This window comes from Conger conger, chromosome 17 (assembly GCF_963514075.1).
Source record: "Conger conger chromosome 17, fConCon1.1, whole genome shotgun sequence".
Classification (NCBI taxonomy): Eukaryota; Metazoa; Chordata; class Actinopteri; order Anguilliformes; family Congridae; genus Conger; species Conger conger.
The window spans coordinates 13,006,680-13,027,837 of NC_083776.1; the positions used below are offsets into that span (position 1 = coordinate 13,006,680).

At 41.8% G+C, this 21,158-nt stretch overlaps 1 protein-coding gene across 5 annotated transcripts in view; it reads right to left on the reverse strand.

The window, feature by feature from the left end:
- atp11a (ATPase phospholipid transporting 11A) overlaps nt 1-11,203 on the reverse strand; it is a 60,684-nt gene extending 49,481 nt beyond the window's left edge. For all 5 annotated transcript variants that reach the window (XM_061225846.1, XM_061225845.1, XM_061225848.1 and 2 more), the window contains exon 1: nt 10,792-11,203. In XM_061225846.1, coding sequence (XP_061081830.1) covers nt 10,792-10,830 — 39 coding nt within the window. In that variant the 5' untranslated portion in view covers nt 10,831-11,203. The remainder of the gene's footprint in view (nt 1-10,791) is intronic.
- Between the last annotated feature and the right edge of the window lie 9,955 nt (nt 11,204-21,158).

The window sequence follows — 21,158 nt, forward strand, 5'->3', positions numbered from 1 at the left end:
TGAAGTGGGGAGGTGGGCTCTTCAAAGAGTCACTGACCTAAAATGCATGCTTAAAATGCAGCAATGCAACAAATCGACAACAGAAACTGCAGTCCTCCAGGGACTGCATTCAGATGCCTCCCTCTAAAGGGATCTCGTGGTGGGAGAGGGGAAAGAACGGCAGTCACAAGACCCAGCAGCCACTGGGATTGCATGTGACCTGAATCTCTTAATGGCAAGAGGGCAGAATGTCAACAAGAATAATGAAGCTCTGTGTTGTTGGGTCGGCAAACCGTGCTCCCTGGGGCGTTTAGGTGTTTGTGCGCTACTTTCCTATACTACCATACCAATGTAAAACTCCCCACAGTTTATGCAAGACACTTACAATATGGGTTTTATTGGACATAAAAACCAACATGTTTTGGCTATATCCCGATGAAGGTGTAATGGTTTTCCTTGGTTTTCTAGGGCAATAAAAACCTATATGTCCCCCTTTTTAACACCAAGTGTGGCTGGAATTGTTTTCTTAGTCTCTCACTTGGGCAATACCCAGCACCCACTGCAGGCAGAGATCCAAGGCAGTAAATGTGAAGGATGGCAGAACCAGGGCACAGCAATGTAATGCCAAATAGCAATTCACAGCAATGTAATGCCAATTCAGTAGCATGAGAAGGGGACCAGGATAAGGAACAGGAAGATGGACCACATTCAGATTTCCTCTGATTCTGATCTTCCAGTTTTCAAGAAAACGTTCCAATTTTCCATTTCACCTCTTGAACAAGGTCAAAAGAAGCTCTGAGGTTTAAACAATGTGTAGAGTGAGGGAAGAGAGGGAGCGACAATGAGGCCAAAGGGCATTCCTACAAACTCAAAATGTCTATCTTAGTTCACACTTGGAAGCACTGGTATAAGAGCCCCCATGAAGAGGGAGAGACTGATATGGGTATGCATCGCTGCCATAGTGCTTTTGTCACGTTATAGCCATGCTGCATAAAATCACCATGGGGATAATACGCAGGCTGCCTGACTCAGCAACACCCCACTTTCCTTAAATAACTCCAAATAAATTGCAGTACCATCCAGGCAATTCTTGGCACTCTGAATGCAACACACGAGACAAAAATGGACTTAATAGCAGAGAGTTATTATTGAAGTCTTTTTGAGGAGCCTGTAAAATTCTCTAATTACAGCCTTTTCCTAAATAAGGCTCTGATTTCTGGCATAACTTGATAAAAAAGGCTCCCACTCAGGCAAAGTTGAATCTAAATTCTGTTGCCTCCAGCCTTATCTTTCATAGCTAGGATTCAGATATAGTTAACTCAAAACCATAGCTCTGTCAAAGTCGCTCACAATTGGATCCAACAGCTAATTCTTTTTGCTAAAAATCTCATCCCATTCTAACATGCCTTTTTTCTGCGACACCGCTCCAAGGACATCTTAATTTGAATACACTTTCTATTTTCATATTATCCAGATATTTTCCCCAGTTTATATTCCCCAACATCCCCCAAACAAAGTAGGGATATATAAAAGCTGTGCTTTCATTTCCCAGAAGAACCAAGGACTATTCCTCAGGCCCCATTCAATCCCATCTCTACAGAGGTCAAGCACTTTTCACTTCATGTCCTTGTATTATATGGGCACCCACCCATCACCGTACCCACCGGGCCTCAGACGAGTGAATGGTGCACAATAGGCTTTATACTTGCCAAACACCTGGCAGGTGCACCTATTCAATAGTGTAAGTCAGAGGGCCATGTTCATGAGCCATATCTTCTTCCCATTCACAGATACACTCAAAAAAGTCAACGTTCTGCTTGGTCTTCTTGCCTCAGTGTGGACCCTCAAATTACCTTCTGGTTTCACACCTCCGATTAGTATTAAACATACAGTAATTTCAGGTCTTGCACACAAATTTGAAAGCAACATAGCTTCACTAATATTCTGAAAAATTATTTTATTCAATTGTGCTTGTGAATATGAATTCAAATTGAGAATTTAACTTGAATTCTCAGTTATCGGCAGGAGTGTTTAAAATTTTAAATGTATTTGACCCATGTCTACCTTAAATTGAAAGAGAAAAATAAAATAGTGAGATTTTCCGTTATTCCATACCTGGTTATTACCAGATGTACCTGTTGGGTAAGCAATATTATTTCAGAGAATATCAGAGGACACCCATCCTTCCCTTCTGCCGAGGACAGGAAGGGGTCCTTCCAGGAACACACTTACAAGCTTGATTACTGGAAGAGAATGGAGAACGGAAAGAGCCACCTTCCTGTTTAAACACTAACCACAAGAGGCTGGAATCTATTCAAGCCTCACTTCAGGCTAAAAACACTGCTAAAAAGGAACTCATGTTGGACATCCAAAAGGAATATCAAATTCAACTACATTTCGTGAACTTGAACTTCGCAAGAAGTCATTTCACTGCATTTGTTTTTCGCCCTAAAGGGTTTACCTCAAACAGGTGAGACAAAGCATTGAGCCAAGTCCTTCGATTTAGTCACAGGCAACACTACACTCGCAAAGTTGTTCCTGTGAAGGACTGTGAGTGAGGAACTATGGATCAAAATGGACCCACGGTGAGAGCATTCACATGGTCCACTGGGAGACTGATGTCCCAGAAATCACCTGAAAGAGAGAGGAAAGGGTATATTGGGAAAAGCAGTAGTGGAGCTACAAGGATGTGTCACCGGAAAAAATATCTCTGAGAGTGGGCAGGGATGGTTGCAAGACCATTCATAAGCTATGACATTACAACCAAAGTCCTGACTCCAGAGTAGAGGTCCTAACCCTGTCCCGTCAACTTCCCACAAAAGCGACCGCTGACTCATACCTCAACACAATAGGTATGAATAGGGAATCTCCGGGCGGAACCATTCCGGTAAAGCTGAACATACATGAGCCTCAGGCACAGGACAGTAGAGTAACGCATCGTTTTCGGTGATCCTTTTCAACCCTGCCGTCCACCTCAGCCTAATCCCTGCCATCAGGGATGGCATAACGGACGAGGTGTAATGCTGCACTCTCCTGCTTCTGCGCCTACGTTCATTAAAGCAGCTCGATGAGTCACAACGCTCTCGCACAACACGACCCAGAGAGAAACTCTCTGCAAGGGCTGTGTGACAGCACGGTGACCATGGACACCGCTGCCAGAACAATGGGGAGAAGATTCCAGCCTGGATTAATAATTAAAGCCTTCCCTTTGTTTCCAGACAGACCAGCAGTGAACACTCAGAGCGCATATATGTGCTTAAGAGAAGAAGTATTTGGGGTTGTTCAGTGCGTATACCGTGATTGATTGTTCGAACTCTGAATTTCTGTACTGGCGGCATAATTTTATTAGCGGTTACTTGATACATGGGCATTAAAATGCTAATCCAAATGCTAAATGCTCATCCATTATGGTCCTCAAATCACATTGATGACATCATTCACATCAACATCACGTTTAACGCAAAAGCGATCAAACTCTGCCATGGAAAGGTAGCACTTTTGTGCATCAGCACGGTAATAGCACGGCTCAAAGAGCACTAACCTGCTACAGAGCCACAGCTACCAGCCCTGCACACGGGCCTTGTGGGTTCTTACGGCTTTCAGTGCGGTTAGGCTGGTACTGTGCCACAAACCACATCTCTGCAATGCCTATTAAATCTATTTTAAACGCAACACTTCTGAAATTGGCAGGAATCCTCAACCGTAGTTTCCTAGACTGCACCGTCTGTGGTTCCTCTGACTCGAATGCATGCCGTGGCTTATCTTATCTTGTTTCTTCAGGGTAGCCAACTTTCCAAGGAGACAATGAGCGAGATTTGACCACAGTGGAGTTGGGATGATTGTTCTACTGGGTGTGTGTGTGTGTGGAGGGTGGGGGTTAGCAGACTGAAACCAATAAGATCTGGGTCAGCATGCAGCCTTTCGTTTATTTTTTTGCAGCAAATAACAGGATTATGGTTTATTCGCTTGAGGTTCTTATTTGTGAACCAATTTTATTAGGTGTTCACTTATGACGTAACGGTAGCTGGAGCTGATTGGTATGTTTGACGCTAGAAGTTACATGTGTAAAACTTGGAAGCACCTAAATGAATATACTGCACAAGCTTTTCCGCGATGCATTCAGCATACATCTGTGTTATTCAAGCGTTCACTGCAGTGCTCTCGCAGGGAGTGACCCTAAAACTGCCACATCACAGAGCGAAAGGTAGCAAACCAGCTGAACAGCCATACCGCCCTGTCGCCTTCCCATGGTTCGCCTTCCCACGGTCAACTGCTCAGCAGTTATGGGCTTAGTTTAAACTTAGGTTCACCTTGTCAGAAAACTACTGCTGCAAGAGGCACTGGTAAGCCATTAGGGGGCACATACCATTCTTTAGGTGAAATATTAAATTGAGGTCCTGACTCATTAACTCAAAACATTTTCGTAGCAGTAGCGATGTCAATCCTAGTATCACGGACACATTCACACCAGAACTGGCAGCCTACAAACAGCACAAAATCATTGCTTAATCCTGATTGGCCCTGCTTTTGCTACACCCACACCGATGCCCCCAGGTCATCACTGCAAGAGAATTTACTTCTTAGTAACATAAAATAACTATACTGTAGGCGTTTGTTGGGAGTAGTGGAAGTGGGTGGAGTGGACTGTATTAAAGTTGAATGCACTGTGAGTGCACATTATCAATCTGATTTTGCTTAAATATGCACCTTCACCGAGGCACGGTGGCACAATTTATTCTGCTTTAAGACTCGCCAAGGCCCTCGGTTTCACAGCTGAAAAGCAATTATCAGAAATGAGTGGAGCGCTCACAGTGTAATTAGCCTTAACTTTGTTACTTCACCAAAAGTTCATACCTACTGATACGAGAGAGTAAACAGCCTGATTAAATGAAAACCAGGACTTTACTCTTTAAATATGCAGTATTGGGCAGTATTACAGCCAACATCAGCAAATGGGAAAACCATTTGAATAAAATACAACTGAGAGGTGGACTTCAAAAGCAGACAGAGACAGCATACCTTTCTACATCTTTAGAATTCAGGTCGTTGCTAAGAGCCAAGCCGCCCTCTGAAAAGGCATTCAGTTTATTCTCAGAAAACAGAGCCCTGCCTCCACCAGCACTCTCTCTCTCTCTCTCCCTCCCTCTCTTTCTCTCTCTCTCCCTCTCCCTGTACAGCAGCGCATGAAGGGGAGATAAGCCTGACAGCACCTGTGGGAGACGCGCTGTAATCTTTTTAGCTCTGCTTGCAGTCTAATCCCAAAACCACCTCTCCCTTTTAGAAGCCTCCTGCCCCCATCTTCACTGACAGAATTCAAACCAGGTACTGCGCAAGAAGCTACGGTGAGGGGGCATGGAACTGTGGTGGGTTTTCTGAAGGGCAAGGCAAGACTAGCTATTGGGTGGCAAAGAGAAGGTACTCAGAAATGTAAAGGATGGCCGTTTAGCTATGGGTAGGTGGTATACTGGGGCTGAAGTGAGACTGTTTGCCTTTACAAAATAGATGTGGCTGCAAGATGCAGCCCCAGTAATTGTGAGAACACCCCAGGTTTGCAAAATGAGGGTGTTTACAAAGAATGTCTGCTTTACTGTCTACATAAGCCATTGAGGCCAGTTTGCTCTCTCCGGTCAATGTGGACCAAGAGGCTAAACCGCTTAAAGCTCTGAGCTGACAGGAAATGAGCTGTAAAGGCACTTCCTGTCCAGACCTGAAGATTAAGCAGTACTGCGGCAAGTACACAGTAAGCACAGCTCGTGTTCGCCTTCAGCCGATGAGTTTCACTGCGATACTGAATTCAAGAGTAATGAGTGGAGAGTAGGGGCCGGTTTCACAGACACCGATTAAGCCTAGTCCTGGACTAAATTGAGTTTTGTATGGAGCATCTCCGTTCCAAATTTAATTTTGTCTCCGTCCGACTAGGCTTAATCGGTGTCTATGAAAATGGCCCGGTGTGTCCTGACTCATGCCTACATATAAAAATGAGGTGAAGCACAACATGTGGCCCACATTTAGCTGGGCTGGGCGTGATTTTGGTATCGGGTCTGCTCATTACAGAGTCCAGGCTGGGAGTGTTTACATAAAATTCCCTTATGTAAACATCCCTGCAACTTGGTTCAATCTTCCTGGAAGGAATTAAGAGGACAACGACAGTAGTGCAGTGACAAAGTATTTACCCCCTTCCTGATTTCCTCCATCACTGCATATACGAACCTACCAATATATCTGACTTAAATCAATTCTGCAAAGAAGAGTGGGCTAAAACTGCACCACAGCGATGTGAAAGACGGCTGCAAGATGATTGCAGTTACTGCTACTGAAAGGTGGTGCAACCAGTTATTAGGTTTCAGGGGACAATTACTTTGTTCACTGGGGTCATATGGGTGTTGGGTAACTTTTCTTCATTAAATAATGTATAAAATAATGAAAAATGTATTTTGGATTTACTCAGGAGCCCTTTTTTGAATATTACATTTTCTCTACAGATCTGAAATCATTTACTGTGACAAGTATGCAATAATAGAGGAAATCAGGAAAGGGGAAAATACTTTTTCACAGCACTACATCATTAGCGTTACAGCTACACAGTAGCACCACTAAGGCAAGACTTCTTATTCTATAAGTATATTAGGACGGGTAGCTATATACTGTAAGAATATACAGTATAGCTAATAGCTTGTACATTTAATTTGCAGGATACTATTTTCTATGTTCAAAACAGGCAAGCTTATGCAATACCGCCCCTGTCACCATCTAAACACAGTCACTGAAATCTAGACTGATGTCAGTCAGTGTGAAGAGGGTTTAACCCAGCTCCATAAACGAGACCAGGGCCTTATATAGCCCAGACACACGGCAGTGTTTAAAAAGCATAGGGTAAAAGTGGTGGCCAGCGACCGCAAACACGACAGCTTCCATTACCGGACCCCTACTGTGAAAATGACACCACCGCGCTATAACAGGGCAATTACACCAGCGTTTCCGCCATCTCAGAGCACTCAAAGACATGTCGCTTAAGCCGTCACACCGTAATTACATTTCATAATTCAGAGCACGCGTCGCGTTTCGAACGGTGTAAACACCATATTATACAGGTACGGGTGAAATGGAGGGCCACCTCTAAACCGCCACCTCGCAGTTACAAGGAAAACCACTCCCCTGCCTCCGCAGTCAGCTAGCACAAATTATTACCCCCCAACTCCACCCCCACCTCTGATCTGTGGTGGGGGGGGGGGGGAAAGACATTTCCACAAATAAATGCAGATATTTCTATGACTGTTGCCACGGCAACTCTAAAGTGACAAATCACGCAGAAACACCCTCCCCCCCACCCCCCATGCTCTGCCACACAGCGTCTGACACCGATTTGCCCTGACAGTTTATCCAGAATAGGGCGTTCTGGGAGAAGCACGGCACACATTAACACTACCACATCACCCCAAACAGTGGGGGCTACATGAAGATACCTAGCAACGGAAATATCCCTCGTTTACGGCCAATGAACCACAAATCGATGGGCCGTGTCATGGGCATTTGCTGGACGAGGCACTTCTGACCTCACAGACTCAGCACGGCCCCTGATCCTGCCGATGGCAGAGGTTTTCATTCAGCGGCCAGCAGCGGTGTGCTGCCCGCACCCAGCCCGGCTCATCAAGACAATGGGGACACACTTTCCATGGGACACACTTTCCATGGGACACACTTTCCGTGCTCTCCTGTCCGGAGGAAGAAGAGACAGCTCTCAATTTGTGAGGCAGATTACAACGACGCAGCCGAGGATCTTACAGTAGATGAAGTAGACCATTTTGTGTGGCTTTATCAGAGGGACTTTCATCTTTTTTGTCAATAAAACAAAGATGAAATGCAGACACTGGATGCAGGAACACTTAGCTACAAAGGAGTCTGGGAAATGAATGAGCACATTACATGGTCACATGACGCCGTGCCATCTCAAGCCTTCTTCGGTGTGCCATAACTACACACACCCTGTCTTAACCACACTGCTTTGAAAAACACCATATATCCACCAGGAGACATGCAGGGCACAAGAGCAAATGCGGCATTAATAGATACACTTCACTAATGTGACAGCCGAATAGAAGTTTACAGGTTCAGTTGACTATGTAGATAAATAACATAATCAACAGAACTATATTGAATATAGTTACAAGATGGTAGAATAACAAGACTCACTTCCACATTAGAGACCCTCCAGGTCCTGTTGCTGTTCAGTGCCGACTCATTGTGTTGTATGAGCTTCAGACACCATGTACCAGGTCCGCTCTCATACGCGGCTCCTTCGGTGGTTTACTGAAGCGGCGTAACTCGGGGCAACTCGGGCCATGGCAACAATGGTTCAATGGCCTGAGGTTTCAGAAGAATGACTTCAGCGCTGTATTTTTGACCCAGAGAATGGATCACGCTGGTGTTCAGCATCACTGACATACAGCCTTTGTCACCCTTATCTCCTCAACAGCTTCTGCCAGGGCTGTCTGCCAAAAGCAGCAGCCCTGCACAATGACTGACGTGTCTGTTTGACGGAAAATACAGATATCAACCCCTTTCTACCCATCCCTTTTCACTGAGGTAATCACCCCTCTTACATATGTGTGTGTCTGTGTGTGTGCATATGTGTATGTGTAATATGAGAAGGTAAAAGTAACAACAGGCAGCACGGATGGTGCAGTGGGTAGCACTGCCGCCTCACAGCAAGGAGGTCCTGGGTTAAAATCCCCGTCGGCCGGGGCCTCTCTGTGCGGAGTTTGCATGTTCTCCCCGTGTCTGCGTGGGTTTCCTCCGGGTACTCCGGTTTCCTCCCACAGTCCAAAGACATGCAGGTTAGGCTGATTGGAGAGTCTAAATCGCCCATAGGTGTGAGTGTGTGTGTGAGTGAATGGTGTGTGTGCCCTGCGATGGACTGGCCACCTGTCCAGGGTGTATTCCTGCCTTTCACCCAATGTAGGCTGGGATAGGCTCCAGCCCCCCTGCGACCCTGTTCAGGATAAGCGGGTTAAGATGGATGGATGGATGGATGGATGGATGGATGGATGGATGGATGGAAAAGTAACAACAGTCATCTGTAGCTTGAAGGGCGTATAAGGTTGAGTAGTTGACGTACTATTGGGGAGAAATGCACAATCGTAACAAAACAATAGTCTTTAGTTTTTTATCATAATAACGATCACTACATTTGTACCCTTTTGGCACAGAAGCTTTTGACAAATGCACAGTAGTGGGGAAAGGCAAAATTGTCACAGCTCTGATCCAATCATGGTCTGATTTAATGGTGTACTTAGAGCCCTTTCCCACAGCCTCAGTGTTCCTGGACTTAAATGGCTTAAAAGCGTGGGCTGGGAGGTGTACTGACTGACGGCCGGCGAAATGGTACATTACAGCACCGTATCGATTATGCTTGGCGTATATAAAATGATAGGATTATGTAATACAATACACACTCCAAACATTTCCATTTGCCAAGATGTCCCAAATATAAATGTGCAACACGTCAAATGTGTGCAGATATTGAGGGTTTAGCATTAATTCAAGGATGGGGTAACACAATCGGTCAGTGCAGAGGACCCAGTGGGGTCTCCTAGACCACAGACTTCGCAGATTTGCTGCGAGTGCATTCACGTTCAAATGTTTTTTGGGGTTTTTTTTCATGCCCCTGGTGGGGATTATCAGCACAAATCTCTATAAGACAAGCAGATGTTTTGCTTATATATAAAACTTCAAATAAAATACGAGCCTTCACTTGAACCTAATACTGGAATGCAAAACAATCTGTATGAAGTGTCCCGCTTTCATCCACACGGGCGGCTGCAGGTCTTACCTGCCCAAACCAGATTGTGGGCTACAGATCCGGATACAAAGATCTTAAGATCTGAATGTTTAAGCCCTCCAACCCCAATTATTTCCGCACTTGACGGTTGACATTCATCTCCGGTATATTTAAGTTGTTCCCGTAAGCCTATTCACAAAATTGCACTAATCACGCTCTGACGCCTAATGTACATGTAAATAAGGTAACAGTGGAAGGTGACAAGCGTAGGCCTACACACTATTTTAAAGGGGAACTTTTTCAGTTTGTATTTCTTGATTTGTCTCCTGAAACGAGTCAAACTCTCAATTTCCATGTTTAGTCAGTAGATTTCATACATATTACAATGTGTTTAAGTTTAAATCAGCCAAGTTCGCGAAATTAGGCTAGACACTGTTTTCAGAAAACGAACACTGATACGCAAGCAGACTAGCCTAATCAGACAGCTTGCTGTACAAGTCTAGGAGCTGCTGTACAATAAACAAACAAGCAAACAAACAACTATATAAGCAATAACAGACAATCAAGCAACATAGTTTACTTAGAACCTGTTCCCAGTTATTTATTTGAACTTAGATTCAACACATTCTATTTTTGTCATCCAAGGAAAAATATAGGATTATAGCCTATGCTACTATAAATTGAAGGCAGTTCCGGTCGAAATGGTCCCACTCTCACACACCCACCCATGACAGTAGGTTAGCCTCCTGTTTAAACGTCCCTGCCTTGACTCGCGTTTTCCGTATTCATTTGGAAACAAAGTCGCAAAAGCCCCATCGCAAACGAGGCAATCTGTTGCCCGACATATGCTAGTATAGGCTACTGTAATAACATACAGTAAGATTTAAAGCACACAAACAACAACAGCCCCCATAGTACATTGTAAAATTAACATTCCAACAGTGCAAGCACTTCGAAGCGACGGTTTCAACCAACAAGTAGGAGAAAACATGCATTCAGTGAAAGCGGCATCATTGCAGGTTTAGGCTACTTACGAATCTAGTGATGAGATTCCGAAGCCCGCTAAAATCCATGCTTTCGACAGCTTCTAGTCGATCTTCTTATTTTGCACCCTTGGATCTCCTTTGGTCGTTTATAACGCTAGCTGGTTTTATTTCTGTTCTAATATCCATACTTGTCGGACATTCTCTCTTTGTAAACGAGAAGTAGCAGTCCAAGCCGGTTTTTATCTAGGCTAATTGTCACCTACGAATTTAGAATAGTAGGCTACAAGCACAGTGCACCAATGGAATCATAATTTTGTTTACTTATAAAGGCAATAATACATTCTTATTTTTTCAAGCAAGTCGCATGGGTTGTTTTTGTTGTTGTTTGTTTCCGAAGCACTGCTGTTATTTCTGGTAGAGTCCTCCTTTTCCTCTTCCTTTCCCTATGTCCTCCCTTATCGTTCACCTTCGTCGAGCGTATAGCCCTCTTGAAACCCAGGCGTAGACAAGTGGCAGCTTTTCTTATCACATGTCACGGGGCTTTTCAGCGCTTGCGCATTCCAGTGTCACACCCACTGAATATTGCAGTGCAGCAGCGCTGGTGATCGCATGTTCAAACAAGTCGCTTCAGATTAAGTTTTGACGCGGAAAACATTTACCGAAGAATGCAAAACAGTTCATCTTCACGGTGGAAGCTAGGTTTTGTGGGAAATATTAGGGCAATATATTGCCAAGAAATTATAGCAGTCTAGATGTAGCCTACCGTTCTGTGATTGTCTGCGATTTGCGTTCTTTTCTCGTGGTCACATAGCGGGAGCTGTCCACTGTCGAGGTGATGAAAAGTAGCTAAACATGAAAAGTTATTTAAGCAAACGCATACGCGTAGGTTATGATATATGTCACCCATAATATTTTCATATGAATGAATTTCTAGACTAGCAAGCCTTATGCTTGTGAGACTCAAATTAAATGTAGACAACATATAGTCTACCCATGTATTCAACGGACAGTCATTGACTGGGGTTTAAAATATTTCACGGTGAATAAATTAAATCACCGCCGTTTTATCCCACAAGGCTTTTTCATGCAGTCATGCTCTAAGGAAAGTATTTGTGATGTCTGCAAGATGTTACAAGTTCCGTTCTCAACTTTTTCATATGAACTTATGAAATATTTATCTTAATAATTCTGCGTTAAATAAAGTGACACAGAGCTAACAATAGTATCACGTAGCAAACTTTTGTTTGGACAGCATGAGTTGCCTGCTTCAGGGACCAGTAAACCACTTGTCTAACTACTGCCCACTGTACTGCCACTTCAGATGAATAGTTAGATGCTAAAAAGCATATGGATACGTGTAATACAGAGAAGCTGGCCAAGCGGCTCCAATCATTACCTACAGAATGTAGCAGCTAGAGTGTTTACACATACAGACATGTCATTGGGTAATTGCTTTGCGTCCCCGATTAATTCGGCCATGAATTTAAAGTGTTTTATTTTACATATAAAATAATTCAAGACCTAGGACCTATGTATTTGCAACTTCCAATTTCTTGATGACCTCTCACAGTAATCGATTGGGCAACGTCCAACGATTCCCCAATGTCCCCCCCAGTAAAATTGACTTAATTCTGCCACAAAATGGCTGCCATGCAGTAACTATAGCTACAACTCACCTAGGCAAACAAAAATGTTTATAACCCAAATTTTACGCTTTAAATTAATTGATTTTAAAGTAATGATGTTGCCAGTGGAAACGGGAAGAGCCAGTACAGAGAAGGTATTACAAGCTATTACTTGATGTAAAAGTGAAAGCCAAAAGTATGCAAAATAATCTCTTTGTTTTAGATTACCCTGTACAATTCCTCTGTTCCTTAGTGCAGGTATGAGAGCTCTGGTCCTCATGTTGACAAGCAGAATAACAGACTTCAAAGGCTATCAAAAGCCTAGAAAGAAGACTAGATACTGAAAAGACTCTCTTATACCTGCACAAAGGAAGCAATTTAACTCACCTGACAAATCAGAAATACATGTCATTGATCCCAAATATTATGATTCCCTGAAATGGGGGGACTATGTTTAAGAAGGGCTGTAATTCTTACATGGTTCTCCAAATGTGGATGTAAATGCTCTGAGATGAAAGCTGACAATCTGCATTTACCCCCATATTAACTTCATAATTTCATTTCAAATCCGACGTCCTTGTGAATGGAGTCAAGACAACAAAAATGGCGTCACTGTTCAAATATTTATTGGCTGCACTGCATATCAGCAAACTTTGACTGTTTTGACTGATGGAGTATATTTTCTCAAGGCTAAAAAAAAAAATATATATATATATATATATATATATATATATATATATATATATATATATATATATATATATATATATATATATATATATAGGATCGACAGAGTTCAATATAACCTGTGATTAATGCAGAAAATACTACACCCATGGCTCTTATATGACCATGGTCACTACATCTTCCTTCTCGTTTGAACAATCCACTATTGTGCTTCTAACTTCAGCTCAATCAATAGTGTGCCATTATATTAGATAAATAAATAAAGATCTGTCTGCACAAACAATATTGGATTAACATGGCAACTCAAGACAAAAGCTGATCAGTTTCATCTTGGCCATCACAAACACAAGTCATCCTATATTGATTCCATTGGGCTCCACGGGTAGACCACATGCTTGTTACAAGTACATTTCTGGTGAGAAAACTACAGTATTAGTACTCAACAGTCATCAATAAGTGATGTGTGTCTCAATCAAAGCTTGTTCTGATGTGGTGCTGCATGGCCTCTACTGTGGTGATAATCACAGACTCACAGGACTGTATTCAAAGAGTGAATGGGCTTCAGTTGCATTGTGATGTACAGGTATGGATGGCACAGTGATACTCCAGATTGAGAGTGAACAATTTCAAATCTGGGAGACTAAAGGGGGAAATGTTTAACATCGTATATTGCTGCAAGAGCTTGCAGAAAATCTGAAATATGAGATTGACATAAATGCATTTTATTTGCTGTGCACTTCTGGCACATTCCAGAGTGTTAATTGCATTTTCTCTATGCAAGTCCAAACCAAATTCCAGACCATTGTTTGGTGTGTCCAGGCTTGTCTGTAAGGAATGCTGATTATCGTGTCAAGAAAACATGCAAGATTCGCCAGCCCTGGTTATTCTATGGCGGGGGTTAACTTGAGCCGTTGCATTTTCTGGTCTACTGGTGACAATAATACTCATGTTATGCACTTTTATAAATGTTTACCAGCTTAGGTATATCCACAGGGCCATTGTATATCCACAGGGTCACCATGCTCTTCAGGCTTTCAGTATCTAATTGTTGTACGTTTTGTGCCACGCAAAATGAAGGCAGGCACATAAACTTCACACAATCAGCTCTCCAATAGCAGCACTCTGCTCTGGTGCACTCAAACAAGCTCTTTGTGTGGCTCCACTAATTGCCTGATTCATTTCAGGTGTGCTCAATTATCAAACTGACAGAGGGCGGAGACTACAAAGTTGCAAATCCTTGAGACTGTATTGATTGTCCACTTATTTGTAATGTACTCTCATTTCATTAAAGATTTAAAATTTTGTTAAATTACTGTTTCTACTATACTTGGAAGTAATTATACAGAACAAATTGATATTTAGTTTTTTTATTAATTTCTTTAAAATAGAATTTTGAATCGATCATTTGAATTATTTCAAACAAAAGTATTTGTTCTATTTGCTGATTATTTACAATTGTTTGTGTTTATTAAAAAGTAACTAAAATACACAAAATAAATATTTTACAATAATTTTAATGAATAGTATCTGTATCTGACCTTGATATGAGTGAAAAAGCAATGGGGTATACAACGTTTTAGAATATGTTGTCAAAAATGTTGGAGCACAAAAACCCACCCTGTACACACTGGACCTCCGGAACAGGACTGGAGGCATCCCTGAACTCAGACCTACAAGGACAGTTAAACGGGCCTGGCGTCCATTAAAGCTTTTTGGCTCAGCGAAGCGCTTGAGCAGTCAGGACCCTGTTGTTTGTGGTATCTTTAGGCATCGACAGTGATGATTAATAATGCATGGCCTTCCATCACTTGCAAGCTCTTAGGCGGTGTTTGCGTTGTTGTCTGCACCTGACTCCGGCGGTCAAAATAGCGCGGGATCGTTAAGCGTCGCCCGTTGTGAGCCAAAGCATCACCGCGCCTTCGAGATGGATCCCCGCGTCTTCCCGCGATAATTAATGTTGGCGCTCACACCAATTACCGAAGGCTGTACCGCCATCCATAAAGCTTTCCTTTAATCATTTTAATTCAGGCTCGATGCTTGTGAGGGAATTGACTGGCATGTTTGCTGCGTGCCCGGTCAATAAAGTGGTCATTAAAGTGTGCCCAGGGGAAAACGGAGAGTGGCTTTTGATTGGCGTTATTTTTTTACTTTAGCATATGCTGAAAGATTTCACTGCCACAGATTAGCTATGAATACATTTTACAGGATTGTGGTCAATTACTTAAGCAATGTGGTCTCCATATTGTAGAGTCTTTGTGTAAATCTCGTTTTTAATAATATTTACATTTTGCTTCATCCACGGTCACTCACACAGCTTTCACATGCAATCCATTCCTACAATGAAGTAAGTCAGGTTAGCCATTTTACTCAAGGCCATGTCAATGCTCCACTTGGGATCTGAAGCTGCAATCTGCAGTCACACCAGTTCCCCAGTTACACAGCTGCAATCTGCAGTCACACCAGCTCCCCAGTTACACAGCTGCAATCTGCAGTCACACCAGCTCCCCAGTTACACAGCTGCAATCTGCAGTCACACCAGTTCCCCAGTTACACTGCTGCACTCTGCAGTCACACCAGTCCCCCAGTTACACTGGTGCCTATCACTCTGAAATCAATCAGCTTAATTTAATCATGACTCATAAACACACAAAACACACAGGCAGATTGAAATAAAATGGAATAATACATGAAAAAAACGATTTAAACTACAGTGTCACTGTATTTTACATTTGCAAATGTTCACACTCATTAGGATTGACTGCACTATTAGAATTAGAATCAAATTGTTACCAGTTGATTTTATTTCTTGTACCACGTTTATCAGTGTGGTGGTATTTTATAATGTCTTATAAGCCAGCCTTAAAAGATTGTCATAATTGTATTGTGAATGACTGTCCCCCACCCCCCCGCACATTTCTTAATTTATTTTATTTGTACTGACATTACCACACAATATATTTCCGGTCAAGAGATTAGTTTATCTACCCTGGCTGGAAGATGCAAATGGTGAGCAGCCTATTTTTTCAGTTTTTTTACTTCAAGTGTTATTTTCCTGACCTCAGCTGGTTTTTTTATAGAATTACACATGGAAGAACATCCACAGCTAATAATAGAACAGACGGTGTGCGCTGTAAGGCCCATGTCTCCGCATCAGAAGACCACGTTTAGACCAGCACAGAGGGATGGTCATGGTGTACGCCACCATCTCATCTCGCCTAATGCTGGACGTCCCAGGGGGCTGCATTCAGACCAGGGTCCATTACAGATTCTCGTACCATTACCCAAATGAGGTATTCCCAACTGCTGCTGCCTATCCCTCTGGTGTGATGTACTCCGTTAGTTAGGCTTGCTCTGAGAGGGCCTGGGTTCTTTGTAAAGGTGCTTTGTGACCATTTGTGCTGTAAAAAGTGCACATTGAATTGAATTGAATTGAATTGAATTGAATTGAATTGAATTGAATTGAATTGAATTGAATTGAATTGAATTGAATTGAATTGAATTTAACTTAACTTAACTTAACTTAACTTAACTTAACTTAACTGAATTGAATTGAATTGAATTTAATTGAATTGAATTGAACTGAACTGAACTGAACTGAACTGAACTGAACTGAACGGAACTGAACGGAACTGAACTGAACTGAACTGGTAGTACACTTAAAATTGTAATTTTTCTTTTTTATAATTTTAATTCCTGTATTTGTTCCTGTTTTCACTTGTTTATAGCTGTTCTTATACCGCACTGTGGCGCTTGGTGTACTGTATTTCGTTATTTTTCTTACATTCTGCAATGAGGAGAATGACATTAAACGCAATGCAGTAAAACAGCTTGGTTCTGAATATCTGCTGGCTCTCACTTTATTATCCCATTAGAAAAATGATACAACTTTTGAAAATAACTTTTTACAGCAGCAGTGACATTGCTTTGCTGTAAATGCTATTATCAGCTCACAATAATTGCATGAACAAACCAATATGACGGTAAGTTATGAATCCATATTCCCATGTAAAGACAGCTAAAGGTCGGAAGGAGGATAAATATAGATCTATCAAACATTATTGATTCAGATGCATTAGCGCAATTCTGCAAGGTAAGCTAATCTATAGCAACGGTATAATCTACCGGACATCCTATTCAAGCAACCTTTTCTCTTGACATTTCACACTGAAACAGAACACAGAAGACCTGACAATCAGAATGATAACATTTCCAATCCTTTTTCTAAACTGATCTGATCTAAAGTGATGCACAGGTCACCTGAACCTAAAAAAAAGAGTTTTTATGAATGCCTTTTCGGTCTTGTTCATGTGAATTCGGCTTGTATGCAGTATTTTAATGACGTTGAGATTGTTTGGTCACCAGTTTTATTTTTTTTCCAGGTTTTGCTTCTTCAGCTATTTCAAAGTTGATGACAGTCCTAAAAAGCAATAAATACAAATCAATAGGCAACTTAGCTGGCTTCAACTACCCCCAGCTCACAGCTGTTTCCCTCATCGCACAACAAGGGTCAGGATGGGGCCTGTGCTCCCAAATCGCTTCATATTTTGTCTAGTAAACCTTTGAAGAGGGCCATAATCTTATGTACACCCAAGTGAAAGAGGTGCATTCTTAAGAATATAATTTACGTTTACATAAATGTTTCAAGTGTACTTCCAAATATATATGTATATATATATATGTCATTAAGCTGCTCATCAGTGTACTTAAAGTAAGTATACTCAATCATATAAAATTATAGTTATAAAAAGTATACCTTAATTCAATTAATTGCAAGTGTAGTTCAGTATTTTGGAAGTATATTTTACATTTTATCATATTTAATGTACAGTTTCAAGAGGGATTACACAGGGTACACAATTGCAATTAATGCAATTAAAGTATATTTTCATATGATATCTATATATTCATACCTTTCATAGCTTTTAACGATTGTTTTCTTTTGTCTGTCATGTGTTATAATCATGGTTATATGCATCTAATTTTGAGTATATGTATATAAGTATATGTACGTATATATACCAAGATTTGAATCCCAGCTGTATGTGTCCTGCCATGGACTGTCCAGGGTGTATGCTTGCATCTTGCCGAAATGCTGGGACAGACTGTGCTAGGGGCCAGACACTTCAGGTTGTGGCCCATATTTAAGAGCCTGTTGTGACAATCCCTTCCTTCGTGTCTGCTAATGATGTTCTTATGCAACTCAGTTACTATTGATGAATATAGAAATGTAATTCCCCCCGCCCATTGATTCGTCTGCTGTGCACACAAATGAAAAAAGTAATCTGCCTAGACTCAATTGAGCATTTGCCCTTAAATGCATTTCACAAAAAAATATCATGATAGATTTTTCCATTTTTATTATTCAATATATTCTTAAAAATTGCAGCATGAGCTGTGAGACTGCCCAAGTGCAATCAAATCCAACAGGGCGGGAAAATGCAGCTGAGAACTGCATGTTCAAATCACTGTGCACTTGATTGATCAACTCTGTGATCTTGTTTGGCCACATAATTACTTGGGAAGTTGTTCTTGCTTTACTTGTCTGCCAATTGTAGCTTATTTTCAAACTAATGAGGCAGTAATTGCCAAAATAACCCGTATCCCCAATAAAGGTTTATCCACCAGAGGCTTCCATCATGAAGCAGGATTACAGTGTTGGATAACTGCACTGACTCAAACCGGAAGAGCACATTTTACTTCAGTCCATGTTCCAGATTTGTATGGGCTCTGAGTTTTACTCTGTAATCCTGCTTTGAGATACAGGCCTGGTGCCTTCTTTTGGATCACGGTACACAGGTCCCCCTCAGAGGGGGCATGGGAGGGTCATTCAGGTCAGTGGTACAGTGGAGCTTCTGAGTGGCTCTGGGAAGAAGTGTGAATGTCTGAGTAATTGTACAGTTTCTACATTGAAACATTATTAGCATCTGAAAAATATCATCAATAATTATAGAAGGTTAAAGCTCTATTTGGTAAATGTTTTACCCGGAGAGGTCCTGTAATGTGATTTTTTTTATCCTTGCAGTAATTGCAGAAGAGCACTCGTATGGGAGAAAAATAACAATCCCTGCCTTTTCACCTGACTGACAGTGTCACAGGTGCAAATGGGATGTATAATAAAGGGATTACAGGGATGTGGTGCTTCTTGCTTTATCATGAATTCCTGCTTTTTGGACACATTCATTTCTAATGGATATTTCTATACAGCATATAGCAAGCAGGTATACCAAATGCAACTGCATGTGCAATCTATCTCATATATTGGCTAGATTTTCTGAGAGCTTTGCCATTTTTTATTGTGTAAATCGGCCTCCATGTTGTTGAGTGTAAGTAATGAAATTAAAAATAAGATATAAACTATCAAATCCCTCCAACAGTCTCCGCAACACTCACCATGTTCCCAACAAGGAATTCAAACAAACAAATTGCATTTACAGAGATGCAGTTCTTACAAGATTAGCATGATCTAAAGATGGAGTCGGTTCAAGGCAAAGAAAACGAGCAGTTGCCTAGGGCAACATCCCCCCTATGGGGGTGTCAATTGAACAGGAACACAATGCGTCAATAATAGTCAACGACCTCCCTGTTCGAATTCGCTACTTTCCTACCTGGTTTGCAATTTCTCTTCTACCTTGATTTACTTAAAAAAGACATTGGGTCTCAAGCAAGAACCACTGAAACGAACGCATTTGTTCATTCACACAAGTGATTTACGAGAACAAATTTCTCGGATTTAGATTTTTTCTTATGTAGAAATAACATTTACCAGTGGTTCCGAACTGTCGTACCAATCATGTACTGCAAGCAACGCAGTCCCGTCATTTCTTATGGAGAGGCTTGCTGTGCAGAATCTCGGATCAAACATGAAAAAAGTATCAGAAATGTATAATAACACGAAAATGCATAAGGTGCACTGTTTTTAAAGCTGTATGAAAAGGAGATCTCACGGTCACTTAATATTAGGCTCAACTTCACCTTCAAGACATGTGCTCAACTTTCCACCCTGACCTTCTCAGGTCAAGGACAGCCACTGCACCCAAACTACATTTTCTAATAAAAAGGATTGTTGAAGATTGAATGAATTATGCTCATAAGTGACATTTTCTTCCAACTTGAGGACAGGAAGAAGAAAACCTCATAGATGATCTATAAGGTGCTTAGAGAGGACAAATCAGATAAGACTTTCTAATGGGTGTAATATTTCACTTACAGAGGGACTACCAAATGAATGAATTGCCGTTTCTACAGTGTAATCTTCCACAAATAGGATAGCTGGACAAGTCATACGAGCATGGCTTTGTGACCGCCTGGATTTCACTGCTCATTGACCGCCCTACACAGGGTCTGCTCACATAGAGCGAATGAAGTTCCTGTGCCTCACGCAATTGTATCTGATCATAAACTATAAATCATATCACTCCTGGGTCACAGGACACAGCAGCGTATAATAATGGTCATGAGAACAAATGGAGGTCACAATCTGGGGCTAGTACAATTATAGCAGTTCCTTTTGTTTCTATATTTAGATTTCCATTTGATGCAAGCTCTTTCTGCTTGCGCGGTAACATTGACTGTGTCCCCTTCATCGTTTTCAATTTACTACCACTACTAAAAGTAAGAAGTTCAAACTTTCTGACTAGTTAATAATAAACATGAAGGCAAATTTAAATGCGACATTCATCATTTCCATTAGCTTGCAATTTCCCCCCTTTATATCTGGAAACTTGGATCTTGGTTTCGCACAACAGTAGGACCAAAAATGTCTTTGTTTGTCAGCATAAACATGATTTTTTTGTTGTCTAATGTGATGTAAATTGTATAAAAATGGTGCAGAAGCAGCAGCAGTGCTGGAAGGGCTTAATTGATCCGTTTAGCCAGGGAAAGAAGGGTCTTTTTTTTTTTTCCCCATTAGGCCCGATGGCGTCAGTGTATCGACAGGGCCCTGCATTTACCGTTCCCTTGCCGCTGATCGATGCGGTGCGCGGGAGAAGAGCTTTTACCGTCCGCCGGTGTCGTCCTTCCTGAGAGCCGAGCGGCCCAGCATCGCTCCCCCGCTTTTAGCCTCTCCCGGCCCCTCCCCTCAGAGTGTGTGTCGGGTTATTTGTG